Raw genomic sequence first — 22669 nt, 5'->3', positions numbered from 1 at the left:
AAAGATAACGTTCTTCATTCAGGCAGTAACAGTGATTCAGACACCTTTTCCTCCACCTTTGCGTCTGTCCTATTTGAAAATATAATAATAACATTTCAGTTTAGACTTCTCTCGCCTCCTAAGGTAGTTACTATAAAGACAAGGGACTTAAAACTAGCGTAAATCTTAATGCTTGAGGGTTTAAAATGTTTATAAGGAAATAAATGTTATGTATTTAGAAAACTTTCTCTTAAGCAACAGGTAAGCTAGTATTTTTTTTTTTAACTAATGCAGTCCATCGATATTATAAATTTTAAAATTTTCGTTGAAGCCCACACTTTCGCTCGACTGGCTAAAAATAGCTGTTAAAGTTTTCTCAGACTACTTCCTACCGTCTGAAATACAACTGTCCTAGATACACGTGAGAATTCAGGATGGTATCGGTATGACAATCAGATATCTTTTCTACTCTAGGCACAAGGCCCGAAATTTTGGGGAAGGGGCCAGTCGATTAGATCGACCCAGTATGCAACTGGCACTTAATTTATCGACCCCGAAAGGATGAAAGGTAAAGTCAACCTCGGCGGAATTTGAACTCAGAATGTAAAGACAGACGAAATACCGCTAAGCATTTCGCCCGGCGTGCTAACGTTTCTTATTTCTTTAATGCCCACAAGGGGCTATACACAGAGGGGACAAACAAGGATAGACAGACGGATTAAGTCGATTATATCGATCCCAGTGCGTAACTGGTACTTATTCAATCGACCCCGAAAGGATGAAAGGCAAAGTCGACCTCCTTGGAATTTGAACTCAGAACGTAGCGGCAGACGAAATACTGCCAAGTATTTCGCCCGGCGTGCTAACGTTTCTGCCAGCTCGCCGCCCTCGTATGACAATTATGTATCTGACCTAGCTCTGTTCGATCATTGTTGGTCTGGGGCTAAGCATCTACTAGATAAATTATAAATTTTAATGAATTTAAAATATTGGTATTTTTTCGTTACAAGCAGCATAGTTGTCAAATACAATCATAATGTTTTTTTATTTCATTACTCCTCTTCGAAAGGCAACATTTGCTTTGATGTGAGAGCAGAGAGAAGAGAAAGTGAAAATTGTATGTACGTATATATGAAATGGAAGTGTGCGAGCGTGCGTGTGTGCGTGAGAGAGAGAGAGAGAGAGAGACACTTATACATGACACCATGCCTTCACTCTCTCTCACACACGCTCACACACGCACGCACACACACACACACACACACACACACACACACACACACACACACACACATCCATCTTTCGCTTTCTCTCTCACTTTCTGCTCTCACTTCGAAGCAACTGTCGCCGTCCAAAGAGGAGTAAAGAAATAAAAAGTTTTTACGGAAATTCATGAACAGTCATATGATATCATGTGATATGATCGAGTTTGACAACTACCCTGTTTGTAATGAAAGAAAAAGCAATCGTCGCCGTCCAAAGACGAGTAATAAACATTTTTACAGAAATTCATGAACAATCATGATCTCATAAGACTGAGTTTGACAACTATGGTGTTTATAACAATGCTAAGTGTGTCGCAGTGATAATTTTTTCGCTATACTTTTAGCTATATTTTTAGTTCAGGTGTGCCGCCAAATTTTGAAAAGAATATAAATGTACCGCAAGTCAAAAAAAAGTTGTGGAATACTGATCTAGAAGCGCCCTTGCTGGTTCATTACACACACACACACTAGCAGAGTATCCTATTTGCTGCTAGGTAATTTTCACAACATTGCTTTGTGGGTGTGGTATTCTGAAAGTCAACCAAAGACTTTCGGAATAGCACACCTATATGAGTTGGATTTTCTCCACTTTGACAGGGATTTTTCGAATTTGTTTTTCACCACACTCTTGCAAAGGATGGTCGGAAGCTTTTTAGGAAAATGATTTTTGAAAATTTATAAATCCCTCCACCTTCCTTCCGGATTGATTCTGTCCAATTCTTTTTTGCATATTTTGCATTACACATTTAAAAACAATAGGAGAGGCCTTTTTTGGTTAAAAAAAAACAAAAACTTTTTAAAATTTATGAACTTTTTCAACCCCCATCTCTCTCACTTGGTAGCAATTTGGGCCAATGTTTTTCTTGCCTTGAAGGTTAAAAAACAAAATTGGTGATTGCAATTTCAATCCCCACTTCCTTCATTTTCGAACAGAAAATGAAAGCTTATTTAAAAATAATAGTGAAATTTAAAAAAAAATTGTTTAATGTTTACACCTTGACCCAGAAATGAAAATTCAAAACAAATATTGGAATGGGTGTAAAACAATGTGTAGGGAACGAATATGAAAAAAAAATGTTCGCAAAGCAACGGGAGGGGGGGGGGAAGAGGACTTCGGAAAATTCACAAGATCCGAGCTTTTCCCTCATAACTTTTAGGAAAATGGGGTTTTTTTTCAATGAAATTTTATAGAAATACCTTTCAAACGGCATACATTACGATTATAAAGAAATTTGTGGGGAAAATCTTTTCCAAGGGGGCGGGGAGAGGACTTCCGAAAATTCACAAAATCCCAGTTTTTCCTCCATAACTTCTCCACAAATTTCTTTATAATCGTAATGTATGCCGTTTGAAAGGTATTTCTATAAAATTTCATTGAAAAAACCCCATTTTCCTGAAAGTTATGAGGGAAAAGCTCGGATTTTGTGAATTTTCCGAAGTCCTCTCTCCACCCTCCCGTTGCTTTGCGCGCATTTTTTTTTCATATTCGTTTCCTACACATTGTTTTACCCCCATTCCAATATTATTTTTTTTTGATTTTCATTTCCGGGTCAAGATGTAAACATTAACCAAACATTATTTTGTGTGATTTAAAGGCTATTTAGCTGTTATTTTTAGCATGTCTTATGACCACTTGATACCTTCCTCGTTTTTTTGTCACACTCACATGTATTGATTGATGTTCTCACTATTTTTCTCCTCATAAACACATTTAATGGTCCATCGATGGGATTTAAACAAAAATTCTGGTCGTCTGCATTTTAAACTGATTTTAAAAAATAATTTGAAAAATCAAAAAAACATTTTTTCATAATTGTATGAATTCCCAAGTATAGAACACAAATTTTCAAACATGCTCTGAAAATTCCCCAAAATACAATAGTTATGATGGGTTATATGGGATACTTAAACCAGAATTCCGCCCAAAATTTATTTAAATCTTTAACCCCACCCCATATCAAGTGAGTTTTGTGTGTGTGTGTGTGTTTGTGTGTGTAAGAAAGAACGGATTTACTACTAGAAAAGTATATATTAAAATAAATTATCTTTTACATGCCTGTTTTGAAAAACACTGTCACCCTAGTGAAATTCCTTATACACATGCATACACACACAGTGGTGAGTGATATTCGTTTATAGAAAGTGAGAAAGTTTGTCAGGAGAAAATGTATTTCTCTCTCTCGCTTTCTCTCTCTCTCTATATATATATAGTGATACCACGCAGTACGAGTTTAATTCGTTCCACGACAGAGCTCGTTTTAAGATTTACTCGTTTTACAAATCAATTTTCCCCATTGAAATTAACTACAATATAATTAATCCGTTCCAGCCCACCAAAGCCACGCAAAAATAATTTTTTATGGGTTTTAAAATAGTAAAGGTGTAATTACAAGTAAAATGACAATTATAAAAAAGAGAATGCAAAAGAAATATGAAATCTGGTTTTATTAACTGAATTACTTTAGAGATGGGACGATTTGTGCACGAGAAAGACGATAGAATGGGGAGAAGGATGATTATTGTTTGGAAGGAGAATCTCTTTCCATTAAGACTTCAGAAAGAACGATTTCTGGCATTTTCTCTCTCACTTTGCTTAATTTAGGCTTTTTGGACACGCTTTCCTCACTTTTTACACTTGCAGGTCGTTCCATTAGAAGCATATCAAGAGAAGTCTGCTTTTTTCCCGCCTTTCAAAATGTTACGAAAATGCGCCAGAGTAGTGTCATTAAACTGAAGCAACTGCACGACCTGCAGATGCTATTCAGGATGATATTTTCCCACAAATTCAGAAATATACTGCCACTTCGCCAACAATGCTTTTATGTCACTCATAGAGATAGCATTCTCCGCTACACTGCCCACCTCCGAGGAACTAATCTCTTCCACTGCATCCAAATGCTGCTGCTCCTGAAGCTGCAAGGGTTCATCTGTCATCAGCTTCTCTGAATGTTCCTCGACGAAATCATTAATGCCCTCAATCATCAACCTCGAAGCCCATGGACTTGCCAAGAGACACTCTCCTCGACCACGGGTGTTTCAGACTCAAACCCCTCGAAGTCTTTTTCGGATATGCAGTCAGACCACAGTTTCCTCCATGCAGAATTCAGTGTTTTCCTCGTTACACCCTGCCAGGCCATATCAATGATTTACAGACAGTAAACCATGTTGTAGTGCTCCTTCCAAAATTCACGAAGGGTTAGATTTGTATTCTCGGTGACTTCAAAGCACCGATGAAGCAGGTGTTTGGCGCACAATTTCTTAAAATTAGAAATCACCTGTTGGTCCATGGGCTGCAAGATAGGGGTGGCAGTGCGTGAAAGGTACAGAACTTTTATAAATCTAAATTCGTCCAGGATATCTTCGAGGCTAGGAGGGTGAGCAGGAGCAGTGTCGAGGATGAAGAGGGTCTTGAGAGGAAGAATGTTCTCCAGAAGGTACTTTTTCACTGCTGGTCCGAGGATAAGGTTGGCCTACTCGGAGAAGAATTGCCTGCTGACCCAGGCGTTAACGTTTGTCTTCCACATGATCTGCAGCTTCTCCTTCATAATTTTGTGTGACTTGAACGCTCGTGTGTTTTTGGAATGGTTGACAAGGAGCGCCTTAATCTTCAAGTTTCTACTCGCATTGGCACAAAGAGTTAGCTTATCTTTCATAGGTTTGTGGCCTGGCATTTTCTTCTCCTCTGCAGTTATGTTGGTTCTTCTGGACAATTTTTTTTCCAAAATAGGCCAGTTTCATCACAGTTGAATACCTGTTGTGCGATGAACCCGTCGGCTACGATAAGCTGACGGAATTCACGCACGAAATCTTCAGCTGCCTTCGTGTCAGAACTCGTTGCTTTTCCATATCTGACAACGCTATGAGCACCAGTCCTCTTCTTGAAATTATCAAACCGCAGCAGGCCTTAAGTATTCCAGGGTTCTACTTCAGGAGATCTCCATACAGCGCTCGTCTTTTCTCGCAGATGAGTTGCTTCTTGTTGATCCACAGGAGAAGCAATTTTTCCTTTCGTGGACAGGTGTGCGTTGCTTAGAGAGCTTGGAGACCCCCTTTGCTGTTGTAACGGCCTTGATCTCATCTTTTTTTCTTCAGGATGGTGCAGACCATTGACGTGCTTCGGTCATATTGACGTGCTTCGGTCATATTGACGTGCTATGTCCACTACACACACTCCTCTCTCATGTTTATCAATGATTTCTTTCTTCAATTCTATCGTGATCAACTTTTTCTTCTTCTCAGCACTGTCCTTTGTACTAACCTTCTTAGAACACATGGCTAACACAACCAATTATTATAAAATAATAACAAAAAGTGCACAAAACTAAACAAAAATATTGAGAAAAACGTAATAAGCATGCTGCCACAGCGAGATAAACACGTGAACTGAGAGAGCGGAGACTATGCTTGTTGGCAGAGCGTGTGCGAGCTCAGAGCCAACTAACGATAGCTTGTATGAAACTCACTTGTACTGTGGATTTCTGCTTGTACATCAAGAAAAAATCCACACGAGCCTCGGCTCATACAGCAAATTACTCGTACAATAGTGCACTCCTACTGCGAGGGTCTACTGTATATATATATATATATATATATATATATATATATATATATATATATATATATACATACATACATACATACATGCATCCATCTATCCATCCATCCATACATACATACATACACTACAGCTGTTTCAAGCTAGTTTTATATTGACGAACAAATAAGAAGGAAACAATGTTTTTACATGATACATTTGATTTGTTCATCAATAAGAAAAACATGTCTGAAACAGCTGTAGTGAACCTTAGCTCATTTGTATTATTATTTATACTATATCACATACAGAACTGCAGACTGCATGCCGGAGTATACTTTTATGTGATCTTGTGCATACATTGGATGTATTTGGTTTGTGGATGTATGTATAACTGGAAGAACAAATCCCTATATGCTTTAGTAAGTACATAAGTGTCCATACACACTGTTAATACACAGGTGTGCTACCCTCGACTCTACCTTGGCCTCTTTGTTATTAAAATACCGCAATTCTATTGGAAGCTACAAATAATTTATATATATATATATATATATATATATATACATGCATACATAAACACATTTTTCTTTTTTCTTTGTCAGTTTTCAGGATTTATACAAAAGGCAAAAATAGAAGAAAGCTTCACAAGCAATATTGCCAGAACTGTGTTTGCATTCACCGACAAAGCCTATTTTGAACTTCCACCTGAACGCAAGACCAGTATTGAATCTATGAGTGAGAAAGATTTGGAATATTTTGTGAAATTCTTTACAGGTAACAAAATTTAACTTAAATTTAAAAGTAACGAGTGTGTGTTAATAGACAAAGTACTAGTGGAAGGGAAAGGTGAATTTGATCAGTAGTTTACAGGCAATTAGTGACTCACTTTCTCTTCCTATAAACCTGGTTGACTCCATAAATATATTAACCCTTTTGATACCAAACTATCTGAGATTGCCCCTGAATTTGTGATATAAATTTCATGTTTTAAAATGATCTAAATGAAAACATTTGCACAAAATTCCAAGTTAATTTATGTTCCAGAATGGTGTTGTGGGTACACACGCATACATTACACTCTATGAAATCTGTATTTAACTAATTGGCAACACTCAGTTTTCTCTCTGAATCTCCTCTATTATTGCAACAAAGGTCCTTTCCCCTTTGAACTTTTTAGATGCACATCTCTCACTCTTACTGTGCCTCATCTCCTAGGTTGCACACATAGTACTTTACCTACAGAACTGTAATTCTTTGGAATTCACTCTCCATTCAGTGTTTTCTAAAAGCATTGACTTAGAGTTGTTCAATTAGAATATTAAGTAACAATATCAATCTCACTGCATTTGGAGGACTTGCAAAGGTTCTGATGTCTTCTTTTGTCTGTGACTACCACCACCATCATCTTTTAATGTTTATCTTCCATATTGACATGCATTGAGTGGTTTGACTGGATCTGGCTGGCTGGGGAACTGTGTTGAACTCCAATGTCTATCTGCTTTGGCATGGTCTCTATGGCTAGATTCTCCTAATGCCAACCACTTTACAGAGTGTAGTGGATGCTCACAAGACTAAGAACTCTAATGGTTTAGTGGAGCTACAGAAGAGAAGGTATAATTGAGTCAATAATTAATGTACCAGCTCAGTATAGGGTTTGATGATTCTCTCTCTTTCTTTCCTTTTATCATTCTCCATAAAGTTGAATATAAAGTATTGGAGTTTGTCAATATAAAGTTACATTTGAAACTCATGAATTATGTTTATAACAAAAGGTGATAGTGGTGGTGTTGGTGGTGATGATGAGAATAACAAAAATAATAAAAGTTTCTGATTTAGGCACAAGGCCAGTAATTTTAAGTGGAATGAGTTAGACAATACTTTAAATCCCAGTAACTTGACTGGTACCTCATTTAATTGACTCCAGAAGGATGAAAGATAAAGCTGACCTCAACAGAATTTGAACTCAGAACATAAAGAGCCAGAGGAAATACTATAATAACAGTACAAAATGATATCTATAACAATGTATATAGCAAAAGCAGATTGGAAGGAACTGCCTTAAACCATAGTGCTCCTTCTAATCTGGCATTCTCCAATTCACATAGCAGAAATACCTCTATGCCAAACAAATCTAGTTGCAATTTCAGAGCTGTGATTGAATGCCCATTGCAAGCCCACTACAGGAAGTTTAATGTGGTCTACAAGTGCACAGTCATTAATAAACTTCAAAACTCTACCAAATTTTATAATGGAGCTGCTATCAATTTCAAACAAAGATGCTTTGCACATTTAAACTCTTTTAAATATGAAAAACATTGCAAATCCTCTTCTCTCACAAAGCATACACACTACCTTAAGACAAAGATTATATCACATAACATAACTTGGTCTGTCATAGACTCAGGTCCTCCATATCAAGGCCAACATGTCCCATGTTGTCTGTATTTGAAGGAATCCCAGCTAATCTTGTCACATAATCCTACACTATTATTAAACAAGCAGCATGGAGCCTCTATGTTAATCCACAAATTTTTAAAGCCATTCAAGTTTTACCACAGGTCTAAGTGCAGTAAAACAACTACTTCCAACTCTCACTAACATTTAGCTTGGGCATCATACCTTATTAAATTGGTATACCCACAGTATCTTCACATTTTTTTCCTCTTTTTCTCCTTTATTTTATACTAGCTTAAAAGCTGCACTCCTGTGGAGGGCTCATTTGACCTGAGCCACAAACCAAAAAGAGCGATAGTAATTAATCATTTATTGGTACCCTGTCAATATGGTATTACTTTAAATTCAGTTTAAATGCAGAAGTTCTTTAAAAATTTGAATAGAAGATATATATTGGGTCATCCCATAAATAATGCATATTTTTCAATTGCATGAAATAAAAGTCAGAGGGAAGCAGTATAAAATACCTTCTTCAACTTGCTATAAAAGCATGTATTAATTTTACCTTGTCCTTATTCTTAGTGCAAGTTTTGAAGAGAGCAGTTCGATTTTAATAGCTGCTTTTTAAAAACTATAATGCTACTCTAATAAGTGCCTATGCACCTACTTTGACTAGTATTATGTCATCATTCGCAAGCGTGACATCTATGACATTTGTAATGTCAAGTCTTTACATGGATTGGAATGCTGGACAGACCACAGTCTGGTGTGAGCAAAGTTCTGGATGATAATTAAAGTGAAAGAGAGAAGAGGGCCAGTTGGCATTCCTCAGCATCTGAATGTACATAAGATATATGATGCTGTGTTGAGGAATGAGCTTCAGACTTGCTTGTCCAGCATTGAAAATACTGCTGCAAGGGAAGATTTTCAAGACTAGGTTCTTCAATGTGCTGCTGAAACACTGGTAATATCCAGTAGCAGCTTCAAATGAGAACTATTTTTCATTTGATCATGGATCTGCATACGCATTCCTATTTTACTCTGGTCCTTCCCCCATTCTTCACAAACTGGAATATACTAATATCCTCAATTGGAAACTTTCCCTCACATTTACATCTCTGATGACGGTATACTCAGTCTTTGAAATCCTCACTCAATACGGTGATCCACACGCTTGGCTATACTAGAAACAGCTGTAAAAAAAAAAATTAGATGACTTTTACAAGTGATGCCAAACAGTTTGCTTTTCCATTTTTACTCTAATCTTCATATATATATATATATATATATATATATATATATATATATATATATATATATATATATTGTTGCATTTTGGAATGGTCTTTTTTTTGCCAAATAAACACTGGCACTTTATATATTTGTTCTTCACTTGTTTATTACTGTTCTCATTCTAACTCATGTCCATAGTTCGGAAATCTTTCGTCACACATCTGTGATCTCTTCAGCGACACTTCTTGTTTTTCCGTGTGTATTCTTGCTCCACTTACGCCATTCTGCTCTTCTGCTCTTCTATGATGTGTATCCTTATGTGCACATGCTTTGCATCCGTGTTTGTGTGTGTGTGCATGTGTGTGTGTGTGTGTGTGTGTGTGTGTGTGTGTGTGTGTGTGCTTGTGTGTGTGTAACTGTTCTTTGCAGCAGTATGGCCTTCCCCTCAGCCCCTTCCTCTCATCTCGTTGTACTGCTGCTGTCCTAAGGCCTGAAAATTTGGTACAGTCCCTGTATCTCTTTGTGTTTGTGTATGGTGTTGCCATTGTTATCACTGCAGCTGCTGCAGTTGTCTGTGAAGCTATTGTGTGTGTGTGTGTGTTTGTGTGTATATATATTGGTTCACTTCTTATGTTGTTTGTATCCCTTTCCTTTATATATATATATATATATATATAGTCAGGTGTCGCACTATGCGATGCTGTGATCATTGCGATGTCTTGCTACCTTCTCCTCTCCTGTCCTCTGCCCCATGGACAGCTGAGAATAAAGACAATCCTGTGGCTGCGATGTCTTTCAGCCAAGGGGTGGATGGTCTGCCTCTTTTACATCTGCCGTTCACCTTGCCAGTTATGATCGCGTGACTTCTCCGTATCTTGTACTTGATTCACTGGTGCTGACTGTGAATCTCAAATACACAAAATCATCCACTTCCTGAATCATCTCTCCGTCTACGGTGAAGTCACCTTCGTCTGTCCTGTACTTATCCACCACCAAGATCTTTGTCTTCTTTACATTCAGGAATAGGTCACTCAGTGCACTCATGTCTTTCACTTTGCGTATCATCTGCAGCAATTCGTCCTTGCTATTACTTATGAGGGTTGTGTCATCAGCGTATCTCAGATTGTACAGCCTTTCTCCGCCAGTCTGCACACCACCGTCGTAGTTCTCCTTCACCACTCTTAGGCGGTTTGCTGCATAGATGTTGTACAGATATGGAGGCAGAACACATCCCTGTCGGACACCCCTCTCAATGCCGAACCACTCGGTGTCACCGACGGTCGTCCTGACAGATGACTGTTGATCTTGATATAGTCACGTCAGCAGTGCGACTCAGTGTTCAGAAAATCCTATGTCCGTCATGACGTCCCGCAGCTTGCTGTGTCTCACACAGTCGAAGGCCTTAGAGTAGTAGTTATGTTTGTGTGTATATGTGTTTGTCTTGACATCATATAATAGCTGTAGTAAAATGGTGGTTACTGTCAAACAAGCTGTGTCGTCCATTTCCAATATACAGTGAGAGTATGTCACGTGAGGAAGTATTACCTTGCTTGGAAACGAGTAATAGTGATAGGAAGAGCATCTGACTAGAAAATCTGCTTCAATAAATTCCGTCCAATCCATGCAACTACAATTATTTCAAATGCTACTTGTTAAATGTAAAATAATAGGCCATTACAAAGCAACAATCTCAGGTTGATATTAGACAACTGTGTTCACTTAATCTTCAGTATTGATTCGGAAGAGAAAAAACTCCATCCAAATTACCGTGTTCTTCAGTGAAAAAAAAACCCAACAATTTAACCCTTTAGTGTTTAGATTACTTTGTCAAATGTAATATTTATTTATTCATATTGTTTTGAATTAATTGTGCCTTGTCTCATAGCTTCAAGATTTTGATGATATGATTATTTATCTTTAGAATGACATTGTAGGGTAGGTGTGAGAGGCTGAATCTCATAAGTTTGAACATAAAACAAGGATAATATTCTGGCCAGATATGGCCAGTTTAAACACTAAAGGGTTAAACCCCAAACACCAGAAAAGCAAAAGCTAAAAGGAAAAAGCATTCGTTTTATATACTGTTCAAAGTGTAAGAGCAATAACTCATGATAAACAATATCTACGCAACGATATTCACACTACTGAGCATTTTAAAGGCGAAAACCCCAATGGGATAATCGTTTATCATTTACTTGTTTCAGTCATTGGACTGCGGCCATGCTTGGGTACCTACTGGAAGAGTTTAGTCGAAGAAATCGACACCAGTACTTTTTTTTATTTAAGGCTGGTATTTATTCTATTGGTGTTTATTTTGCCGAATCACTAAGTTACAAGTACGTAGACAAACCGACACCAGTTGTCAAGAGGTGGTAGGAGACAAACACACTCACACACACACACACACACACACACACACACACACACACACACACACACACACACACACACACACACACACACACACACACGCACACATACACACACACACAAACACACACAAACACACACACACGCACACGCGCAACAAACTTAGAGTTTCCATCTACCAAATCCATTCACAAGGCCCAAGACTATAATAGAAGACACTTGCTGAAGGTGCCATGCAGTGGAATCTTGTGGTTGGGAAGCAAACTTCTTACCACATAGCCACGCCTGCACCTACTGATAGTTTTTTTTTTTTTTTTTTTTGAAAAAGCTGTTTACTTAAAAAATAACTGTCTGAAAATGACTCCAGTTTTTTTAAATTTCCAGTATACAATAGGAGGATCCAAAGTTCTGAAATAATAAACAATGGCATCCTAAAAAGCAATAGCAAAAATCAGAATCTTTTATTTACTTCAAGACCGAGTTTAAATACCGTAAGTAGTACCTTTTTTTAGCCATTCCTTTTGCTGTTATTTAGTGGCACGTTAGGGCCCTGATCTTTACAGAACTATGGTCAAAGGCATTGAAGCTATGAACATCACATTTGGTATTTTTTATCCAGAACTACATTATGCAATGTGCTCTTCCAGTACCAAAATAATAAGCTATAATCTGAAGGAGATTTAGCTGCTATTTCTAGCAACTTAAGCAATTTCATTGACTTTTTGATTGCTTAAACTGCTGGAAATAGCAGCCATATCTCCCTCAAATCACATCTTGCTATCTTGTTAAGGAAAAAAAATCCATGCATAATGCAGCTGTGGATAAACCATGCTTGAAAAAAAAAAAAAGTGATCATCACAGCTTTGATCGCCAGTGTTCTAGATCAGGGCTTGACCTGCTTACAAATAACATTTCCTTGGCATTTTCTACCTTCTTTTCAAAACGAAATAAGGAAAAATTTACAATTTTAGGTCAGTTAATCCAGTAAAATCGGTAAGTAGAAATAATTTTAAAATGAGAGAAAATACTCAGAAAGCGATTCTGAGACTCTCAGCTTATTATGCTATACCTGTCTAAAGTCTTCCTGTGGGACTTAAAACCTTATAAACATTCTGCAATGTACAAAATAAATGACGATGCAACATACATCAACACAATTAATTACACATCACTCTCATCACTCAAATTAATGAGAGCATCTGATCAGTACTTGATGATTTAGGTATAGAAACCTTGTAAATATTCTGTTATCATCGTTTAACGTCCGCTTTCCATGCTAGCATGGGTTGGACGATTTGACTGAGGACTGGCAAGCCAGAAAGCTGCAACAGGCTCCAATCTGATCTGGCAGACTTTCTACAGCTGGATGCCCTTCCTAACGCCAACCACTCCGAGAGTGTAGTGGGTGCTTTTACGTGCCAACGGCACGAGGGTCAGTCACACAGTACTGGCAACTGCCATGCTCAAAAAGGTGTTTTTTACGTGCCACCTGCACGGCAGCCAGTTCTGCGGCACTGGCAACGACCTCGCTCGGATGATTTTTTTAACATGCCACCAGCACAAGTGCTAGAAGGCAACGCTGGTAACATAAAAATAATGGATCTCATGCCAGTTTTGACAATGAGTGTTCCAGCAGTTTGATTAATTGACTTATTTGCTTGTTGAATTATGGTGAAAGTGACTGAGTATTTTACAAACATTTGTTAGATTAACACAGTAACAAGGCAGAATCAGGGCGATATTGTATAATAAAGCTAAACCCTTAAATTATATATCTTAAATACCTCCGACCAGTTTCTTCTCAATTTTAACACAGGATTTGAGTTGATCCAAGGTTATGGTAGAAGACACCTGTCCAAGGTTTTGCTCAGTGTGATGTAACCTAAAGCCTTGTAATTGTGAAGCAAACTTCTTAACCATTCAGTCATGCTTGCTGCTTTGAATGATGCTTTACAAAACACAGTGTATAGGGAAGACTCAAAATGTATAAGCATGACATAAAATGCATAGGCAAGGCTTAAAAGGCACAGGATCAATTCAACATGTATAGGGAAGACTCAAAATGTATAGGCAAGACTCAAAAGATACAAGAAAGACCCAAACAATATAGGGAAGACTCAGAAGGTACAGGGAAAACTCAAAATGTATAAGGCTTACTTCCTGATCACTTACTCTCAATTGGTTTATTGAGCTTAATTAGTAAGACTACGTATGTTTACATATTTATCTATATATATATATAATGTATTACATTATATGCTAAGTAGTGTAAGGCGTAAATATGTGAGGATTATCATTGTAGTGGATTATTTGTACCATATTTGTGTGGAATGGTTTCAATCAGGAAGCAGAATTAGGTCATGGTTTTGTATATTGAGTGCTTGCTCTTTTACTCAGTTGTATTTACCTTCATCATTCCATTCTGCTTACTGGGCTGTAAAATACAACAAATAACAGGTGCAGGAGTGGCTGTGTGGTAGGTAGCTTGCTTACCAACCACATGGTTCCGGGTTCAGTCCCACTGCGTGGCATCTTGGGCAAGTGTCTTCTACTATAACCTTGGGCCGACCAAAGCCTTGTGAGTGGATTTGGTAGACGGAAACTGAAAGAAGCCCGTTGTATATATGTATATATATATATATATATATATATGTATGTGTGTTTGTGTGTCTGTGTTTGTCCCCCCCCCCCCCACACCATCGCTTGACAACTGATGGTGGTGTGATTACGTTCCCGTAACTTAGCAGTTCAGCAAAAAGAGACCGATAGAATAAGTACTAGGCTTCCAAAGAATAAGTTCTGGGGGTCGATTTGCTCGACTAAAGGCAGTGCTCCAGCATGGCCACAGTCAAATGACTGAAACAAGTAAAAGAGTAGACACTTAATTTTTTACACTTGTATGTTACAAAGACATAGGACAAAACTTCTTTTTACCACTCGTTCCCAACTATCTTTCTATTCTTCTGTCCCTTGGTCTATCTATTCTGCTTTCTGCCCAGTCACCCACTCATTCATTCATTTTATAAATCTTTTCTCTTCAGAATTCTGATAACACTGAACAAATCTACATCAATGGTGCTCGCATTATACGGTCAAACCTCAATGCCGTAAATGGAATTTTACATATTATCGACACAGTTTTGCAAGTAACCAGCAACAATCAAGCTATTGTATATCTGGAGAAACCTGAAGATAGCCGTGTTAAAACCAGGTGTGTATACACAGTTTTATTTTTCTCTATTTTTCATATATGTTTATGTTTGAATGAATGATAGGGAATAGGGGAGTACTTCATTCTAGAATTGCCTCCTTCATAGAAAAGAAATATACTTAAGTTGGTGCTAACATACTTATTGAAGTGAACCAAAATTGTTTAAGTAACTAAAATTAAAACATTTGTATTGAAGAGAAAATGTTCCATTAGCTTTGTTAAGTTTAGAAAGGCAGAGGAAACAACCCTGAAATATGATATTCTTTTCTACCCTAGGTACAAGGCCCGAAATGTTTTGGGGGAGGGGGGGCTGTCGATTAGATCGACCCCATCACGCAACTGGTACTTAATTTATCGACCCCGAAAGGATGAAAGGCAAAGTCGACCTCGATGGAATTTGAACTCAGAACGTAAAGACAGACGAAATACCGCTAAGCATTTCGTCCGGCATGCTAACGTTTTTTATTTCTTTATTGCCCACCAGGGGCTAAACATAGAGGGGGACAAACAAGGACAGACAAAGGGATTAAGTCAATTACATCGACCCCAGTGCGTAACTGGTGTTTAATTTATCGATGCCGAATGGATGAAAAGCAAAGTCGACCTCGGCGGAATTTGAACTCAGAACATAAAGACAGACGAAATATCGCTAAGGAACAGTTACCAAAGAGCCAAAATTATGTATTTGGCAGAGTTGCAGAAACAGACATATACATTCAAAAAGAAAAAAAAAACATACAGTTCCCTGAATATATAAACTGCACTGCAGATGAAGGCCTTGACATTAGATATTACAATTTTCTTACATGTAATAAAATTGCTGCTGTGTTTATTGGTAAAAATGGAACTCTTCCAGAAAACAGAGACATGCACCAAGACATGCATCTAAGAAATGCACCACCAACAAGGATCTCTTATTTATCTTAGCCCAATGCATTATCTTCTTTTATTGGCTAATGGTGAGACTGGATGCCATAATGATATGTAACATGTTGAAAAACGATTAACTAGTGTTTGAAATGACTGTGCAAGAATTTTGGTTTGCATACACAAATGGTTTTAGTGTCATTTAAACATTAGGAAAGCTTTTACAACAACACTTAATTGATAAGAATGGGCTTGGCTGTGTGGTAAGAAGTTTGCTTCCTAACCATATGGTTTTGAATGGGTTCAATCCCACTGTATGATACCTTGGGAAAGTATCTTCTGCTATAGCCCCAGATTGATCAAAGCATTGTGAGTAGATTTGATTGATGGAAACCAAAAGAAGCTTGTCATATATATGTATATATATAACTGTATATATGTATGCATATACATGTTTTTTTCATGTCTTGATATTGTGTGATAGTTATGAAATGATTGTCACTGTCATTCATTTCCAAAATTTCTGTGAAAAACATGTCTGGCCATAAGGAAATATTACCTTGCTTGGAAATAGGTGAGGGTTGATGATAGAAAAGATATCTGATATTGAAAATCTGTCAATAAACTCTGTCTAGCCCATGTAAGCATGGAAAAGGGGATATTAAAATAATGATAATAATGATAATAATGATTCATACATTAAAGTTGACAGATGCTGTTTGCAGTTTGTAAGAAATAACCGATCTCAGCTGTAAGTTGAATAGTGCAATGGATTCATCATCATCATCATCATCGTTTAACGTCCGCTTTCCATGCTAGCATGGGTTGGACGATTTGACTGAGGACTGGTGAAACCGGATGGCAACACCAGGCTCCAGTCTGATTTGGCAGAGTTTCTACAGCTGGATGCCCTTCCTAACGCCAACCACTCAGAGAGTGTAGTGGGTGCTTTTACGTGTCACCCGCACGAAAACGGCCACGCTCGAAATGGTGTCTTTTATGTGCCACCCGCACAAGCCAGTCCAGGGGCACTGGCAACGATCTCGCTCGAAAATCCTACAGGAGCCAGTCAGGCGGTACTGGCAACGGCCACGCTCAAAATGGTGCATCTCATGTGCCACCCGCACAAGAACCAGTCCAGGGGCACTGGCAACGATCTTACTTGGCTTGCCGGGTCTTCTCACGCACAGCCCATTTCCAAAGGTCTCGGTCCGTAGTCATCGCCTCGGTGAGGCCCAATGTACGAAGGTCTTGCCTCACCACCTCAGCCCAGGTCTTCCTGGGCCTACCTCTTCCACGGGTTCCCTCAACTGTTAGGGTGTGGCACTTTTTCACGCAGCTATCCTCCTCCATTCTCACCACATGTCCATACCAGCGCAATCGTCTCTCTTGCACGCCACAACTGATGCTTCTAATGTTCAGCTTTTCTCTCAAGATACTTACACTCTGACGGGTATTCACATTGACATTACACATCCAACGGAGCATACTGGCTTCATTCCTTGCGAGCTTACGTATGTCCTCAGCAGTTACAGCCCATGTTTCACTGCCATGTAGCATGGTTGTTCGTACGCATGCGTCATACAGTCTGCCTTTTACTCTGAGTGAGAGTCCCTTTGTCGCCAGCAGGGGTAAGAGCTCTCTAAACTTTGCCCAGGCTATTCTTATTCTAGCAGCTACACTTTCAGCGCACCCACCCCCACTACTAACTTGGTCGCCCAGATAGCGGAAGCTATCGACTACCTCTAGTTTTTCACCCTGGAATGAGATAGAAGTTGTTTCCTGTTTGTTTGCAGTCTTTATTGCACCTGAACATCTGCCACAAACAAAAACTAACTTGCTAGTTAACCTGCCTTTGATGTTGCTGCACCTCTTATGTGTCCATAGCTTGCACCGGGTACATCTTATAGAGTTACTACCTACTCCTTTTCTACATACTGAGCAGGGCCATCTACCTGAAGGGGTTTGTGTTTTATCTACCTTCCTACTTATTAGGATTTTGGTTTTAGCTAGGTTGACTCTAAGGCCCTTCAATTCTAGACCTTGCTTCCACACCTGAAACTTCTCCTCTAGTTCTGATAGTGACTCCGCAATTAGGGCAAGGTCATCAGCATAGAGGAGCTCCCAGGGGCAACCTGTCTTGAACTCCTCTGTGATTGCCTGGAGGACTATGGTAAATAATAGGGGGCTGAGGACGGAACCTTGGTGGACCCCTACCTCTACCCGGAATTCATTGCTGTACTCATTTCCAACCCTCACCTTACTGACAGCATCTCTGTACATGGCTCGCACAGCTCTCACTAACCATTCTTCTATCCCAAGTTTCCTCATTGACCACCAGATAAGGGATCGGGGGACCCTGTCAAAGGCTTTCTCCATGTCAACGAAAGCCAGGTACAGAGGTTTATCCTTAGCTAGGTATTTCTCCTGCAACTGTCTCACTAGAAATAAGGCATCAGTAGTGCTTTTACCTGGCACGAACCCAAACTGCATCTCATCTAAATTGATTCGCTCCCTAATTAGTTGGGCTATGACCCTCTCTGTAACTTTCATAACCTGATCTAACAGCTTGATGCCTCTGTAATTATTTGTATCTAAAGCGTCCCCTTTACCTTTGTAGCAGTTGACTATGATGCTGCTACACCAGTCATAGGGTATGACTCCTTCGTGTATCACCTGGTTCGTAATACGGGTGACTAGGCTATAGCCAACACTGCCAGATATTTTGAGCATCTCTGCAGTGATTCCTGATGGGCCGGGGGCTTTCCCGGTCTTCATACTCTTAATTGCTTTATCTACCCTGGTACTATCAACTCGGATAGCTGGTCCCTCTATTGGGTCGACATAAGGCAGGCTCTCTTTCTCCCATTCATTCTCTTTATTAAGCAATCTATCGTAGTGGCATCTCCAGACCTCTTTCTTTGCATCCTCATTTAATGCAAGCGTACCATCATCCATGCGAACACATTTCTCTCCTACAACATCACTATTCTCTCTCCTACACTGTCTTGCAACACGAAATACCTCGAGTCTTTGGTCCTCACGGCGCAGAACATTGGCAAATCTTTCCTTATCTGCTTCCCCTCTGGCTAAATAAACCTGTCGCCTAGCCTCCCTTCTGGCACATTGGTACAATTCCCTGCTACCACCGTTCTTCCAGTCCTTCCAAGCCTGTTTCTTTTATGGATCAATTTATTATAATCTTACCAGTGCAATATTACCAGTATAATCATCGTTTTAACTTCCACTTTCTCTTGCTTGCAATGGTCAGATGAGATTTATTGAAGCAGATTTTCTACAGATGATGCTCTTCCTGTTGCCAACTTTCCCCTGTTCCAAGTAAAGTAATAATCCCCAAGTCTATCAAACAACTAACTGCCTAACTATAATTACAAACCTCTTTTGTTGACAAAGATCTTACACCATGTCAAGACATGTCAAGAAGCCTGGATGTGCTTTTGCAGTTGATTGCAGTCATATAACACAAGCTGTTATTTTGCTTACAGTCAGCAAAACACATGTAAGATAAAGAGAAAATATAAAATCTCTCCCACAACACATGCGCATGCATGCACACCCCCACACCCACACACACACACACACACACACACACACACACACACACACACACACACACACATAACAGGCTTCTGTTTCTATCTATCAATTCCATTCACAAGATATTGGACAACCTACGAACTGTTGTTTAACTCACTATCATAAAAATCTTTCACATTATGTTTCATAGGTGCTGGTGTGGTTGTGTGGTAAGAAGCTTGCTTCCCAACCTCATGGTTCTGGGTTCAGTTCTGCTGTATGGAACCTCGGGCAAATGTCTACTATAGCAGTAGGCTGACCAAGGCCTTGTGAGTGGATTTGGCAGATGGAAACTGAAAGAACCCCATTGTATATATGTATGTGTGTGTGTGTGTGTGTGTGTGTGTGTCTGTCACAACATGAACACACCAGCTTGAAAACCAGTACTGGTGTGTTTATGTCCCTGTAACTTAGTGGCTTGGCAAAAGACACTGATAGAATAAGTACTAGGTTTTAAAAAGAAAAATAAGTCTTGGAGTTGATTCATTTGACAGAAAATTCCTCAAGGTAGTGCCCCAGCATAGCTACAGACTAATGACTGAAACAAGTAAAAGATAAAAGATTGTGAAACAATTTTATGAATATATATAAATTTGCACACCAAAATAAGAAAATTTATCAAACATGGAATCTCTCCAGGTGCCACTAATAATTTACTATTTCATTTTTCTGAAAATTATAAAACTATGTCTATCTTATTAAATGTAATATCCATCTCAATTTCTTTAATTGCAGTAAATTCTATAAGTTGATAAAAGTGTTCTCTGTTATTGAAGATGAGTTGCGTAATATGAACAGAATGACTCTTTTTGTACCCTCTGATGAAGCAATGCAGAAAGTTGATGACAAGAAACTTGAACAGTTAAGCAATGACAAAGAAAGCATAAAAAAGGTAGTTGTCTTTAAAATGAAACACTGCATTACTTGCTTAATCTTAGTTATTTTGAATTGTCATGGCATATTAGGTAAAGTATAATCCTTCATGGAGACTTGGTTGTACATACAAACATACATGTATGCATGCATGCATGTGTGTGTGTGTGTGTGTGTGTGGTGAAGGTGCATGGCTCAGTGGTTAGACTGTTGGGCTCACAATCATGAGGTAGTGAGTTTAATTTTCTGACTGGGTTGTGTACTGTGTTCTTGAGCAAGACACTTTATTTCACATTGCTCTAGTTCACTCAGTTGTAGAAATGAGTTGCAGTGTCACTGTTGCCAAGCTGTATTGGCCTTTGCCTTTCACTTGGATAACATCTTTGGTATGGAGAGAAGAGGCTAGTATGCATGGGCGACTGCTGGTCTTCCGTAAACCACCTTTCCCAGACTTGTGCCTTGGAGGGTAACTTTCTAGGTGCAATCCTATGGTCATTCATGACTGAAGGAGGTCTTTACCCTTTAGCTTTTTGGTATGTATACAAGATGTTCTGGTTAAATTTGATAATTTTTTATGTCTCCTTTTTTTCAGGACCAGCTTGATGTATTGGTGAACAGTCAGTGATATGGGAACGCATACAGATTAAAGTTGTAGTTGAGGGAAAGGTAGCTGACATAGAGAAGTGGAAACTGTTTGAATATTGGAAAACATTTACCTGTATCATAATGATTCATGCTGGGTATCAAAATGCTGACATCATGACTGCTGTTCAATATTTTGTGAATGTAGTAAAGGCTGTAAGACATGTCATGGGCATCATGAAAGCTAAGTTTCTCCAAACTGTGATGACCTGTGGGTGTGTCTTCAATGAGAGTGATGCCATATTGATGCACATCTTTGAATAGAGTCTTAAGCTCAATTTAGACAGCTATGTGAAGCTGCTGGAGACTATGGTCAAATCCCAACTGGAGAAGGTTACTGCTGGAGAGCATATGTACCAGTAAGATTTAGTTCCTTGCCATACCTCCAGAGAGAGTCAGAAGTAGTTGTTGGAGAATTTCTATGACTTCACCAGCTCCGATTTCTGGTCTCCTAATTAAGGCAGTGAGTTGGCAGAATTGTTAAGACACTGGGCAAAATTCTTAGCAGTATTTCGTCCACCTGCATGTTCTGAGTTCAAATTCTGCCGAGGTTGATTTTGCCTTTCATCCTTTCAGGGTTGATAAAATAAGTGCCAGTTGAGTCCTGGGGTTGATGTAGTCCCCTTTCCCAAATTTCAGGCCTTGTGCCTTTAGTAGAAAGGATTATTATTATTATTATTATTATTATTATTGTTGTTGTTGTTGTTGTTGTTGTTATTGTTGCCATTGCACAGCTTATAACGCTGGAGATGTACTACAGTGTCAGCTGTTCACTACCTCTTACTTTTTGAACACCTTCTGGAGTATTCGAGCGGTTCCAAGCAGTGCTGTTTTCTGCAAGTGCTCCACTCTTATTGCAGCCCCTATTTGTTCCACGAACGGGGCGCTGTTTCAGTTCCTCCACTGCTACTTTCAGGCCCTTTCTTTCAATATTATACTTCCTTTTCAGCGCCCTGTATTTTTGTTTGCTTTTAAGCTCCCCTTTCTCTTTTCGGTCTAACACAGAGATTATTATTATCATTATTATTATTATTATTATTATTAAAGCAGCAAGCTGGCAGAATTGTTAGCATACCAGACAAAATGCTTAGTGACATTTCAACCATCTTCACATTTTGACTTCAAAAGCTGTTGGGGTCGACTTCCTCCCTCCCCAAAATTTCAGGCCTTGTGCCTATAGTAGAAAGGAGCGTTATTATCATTATTAAGACATCCACTGATGTCTGTATCCTTGGTATTCCAACTAAAACTGTGCCATTCTTATATAAGAATTCATTGCTTTCAGAAAAACTAATTTACTAGAACTCTTAGGTGTTCACTGAACAATATTTTAATCCCATTCCAGACAGCTGTGCAGAAAACAGCTTCCGTCACATTCCAAGGAGAAAAACTACAAGTAGTTGATAGCTTCCATTACCTAGTCAGTAGCTGGGGTGGATTCTCTGAAAGTGTAGCTGTTAGAATAAGAATAGCTTACCTCTGCTGGTGACAAAGGACCTCTCACTCAGAGTAAAAGATAAACTGTATGATACATGTGTGCAAACAGCCATGCTACATGCTGAGGACATGTGTAAGCTTGTTAGGAATGAAGCCAGTATGCTCCGCTGGATGTGTAATGTCAGTGTGCATACACGACAGAGTGTAAGTGGCCTGAGAGAAAAGTTGGACTTAAGAAGCATCAGTTGTGGCGTGCAAGAGAGA

At 38.9% G+C, this 22669-nt stretch overlaps 1 protein-coding gene across 1 annotated transcript in view; it reads left to right on the top strand.

Moving 5' to 3' along the window:
• Window positions 1–22669, top strand: part of LOC106870198 (fasciclin-1) — a 41775-nt gene that overhangs the window by 820 nt on the left and 18286 nt on the right. The window contains exons 2-5 of the mRNA XM_014916202.3: window positions 6384–6555; window positions 12163–12269; window positions 14820–14989; window positions 20189–20345. Of these exons, the coding sequence (XP_014771688.1) occupies window positions 6384–6555; window positions 12163–12269; window positions 14820–14989; window positions 20189–20345 (606 nt within the window). The remainder of the gene's footprint in view (window positions 1–6383; window positions 6556–12162; window positions 12270–14819; window positions 14990–20188; window positions 20346–22669) is intronic.

Source organism: Octopus bimaculoides, chromosome 4, assembly GCF_046866305.1.
Source record: "Octopus bimaculoides isolate indiv1 chromosome 4, ASM4686630v1, whole genome shotgun sequence".
Classification (NCBI taxonomy): domain Eukaryota; kingdom Metazoa; phylum Mollusca; class Cephalopoda; order Octopoda; family Octopodidae; genus Octopus; species Octopus bimaculoides.
Note: the sequence above shows the minus strand (reverse complement) of the source record. Positions and strands in the feature narration are given on the sequence as shown.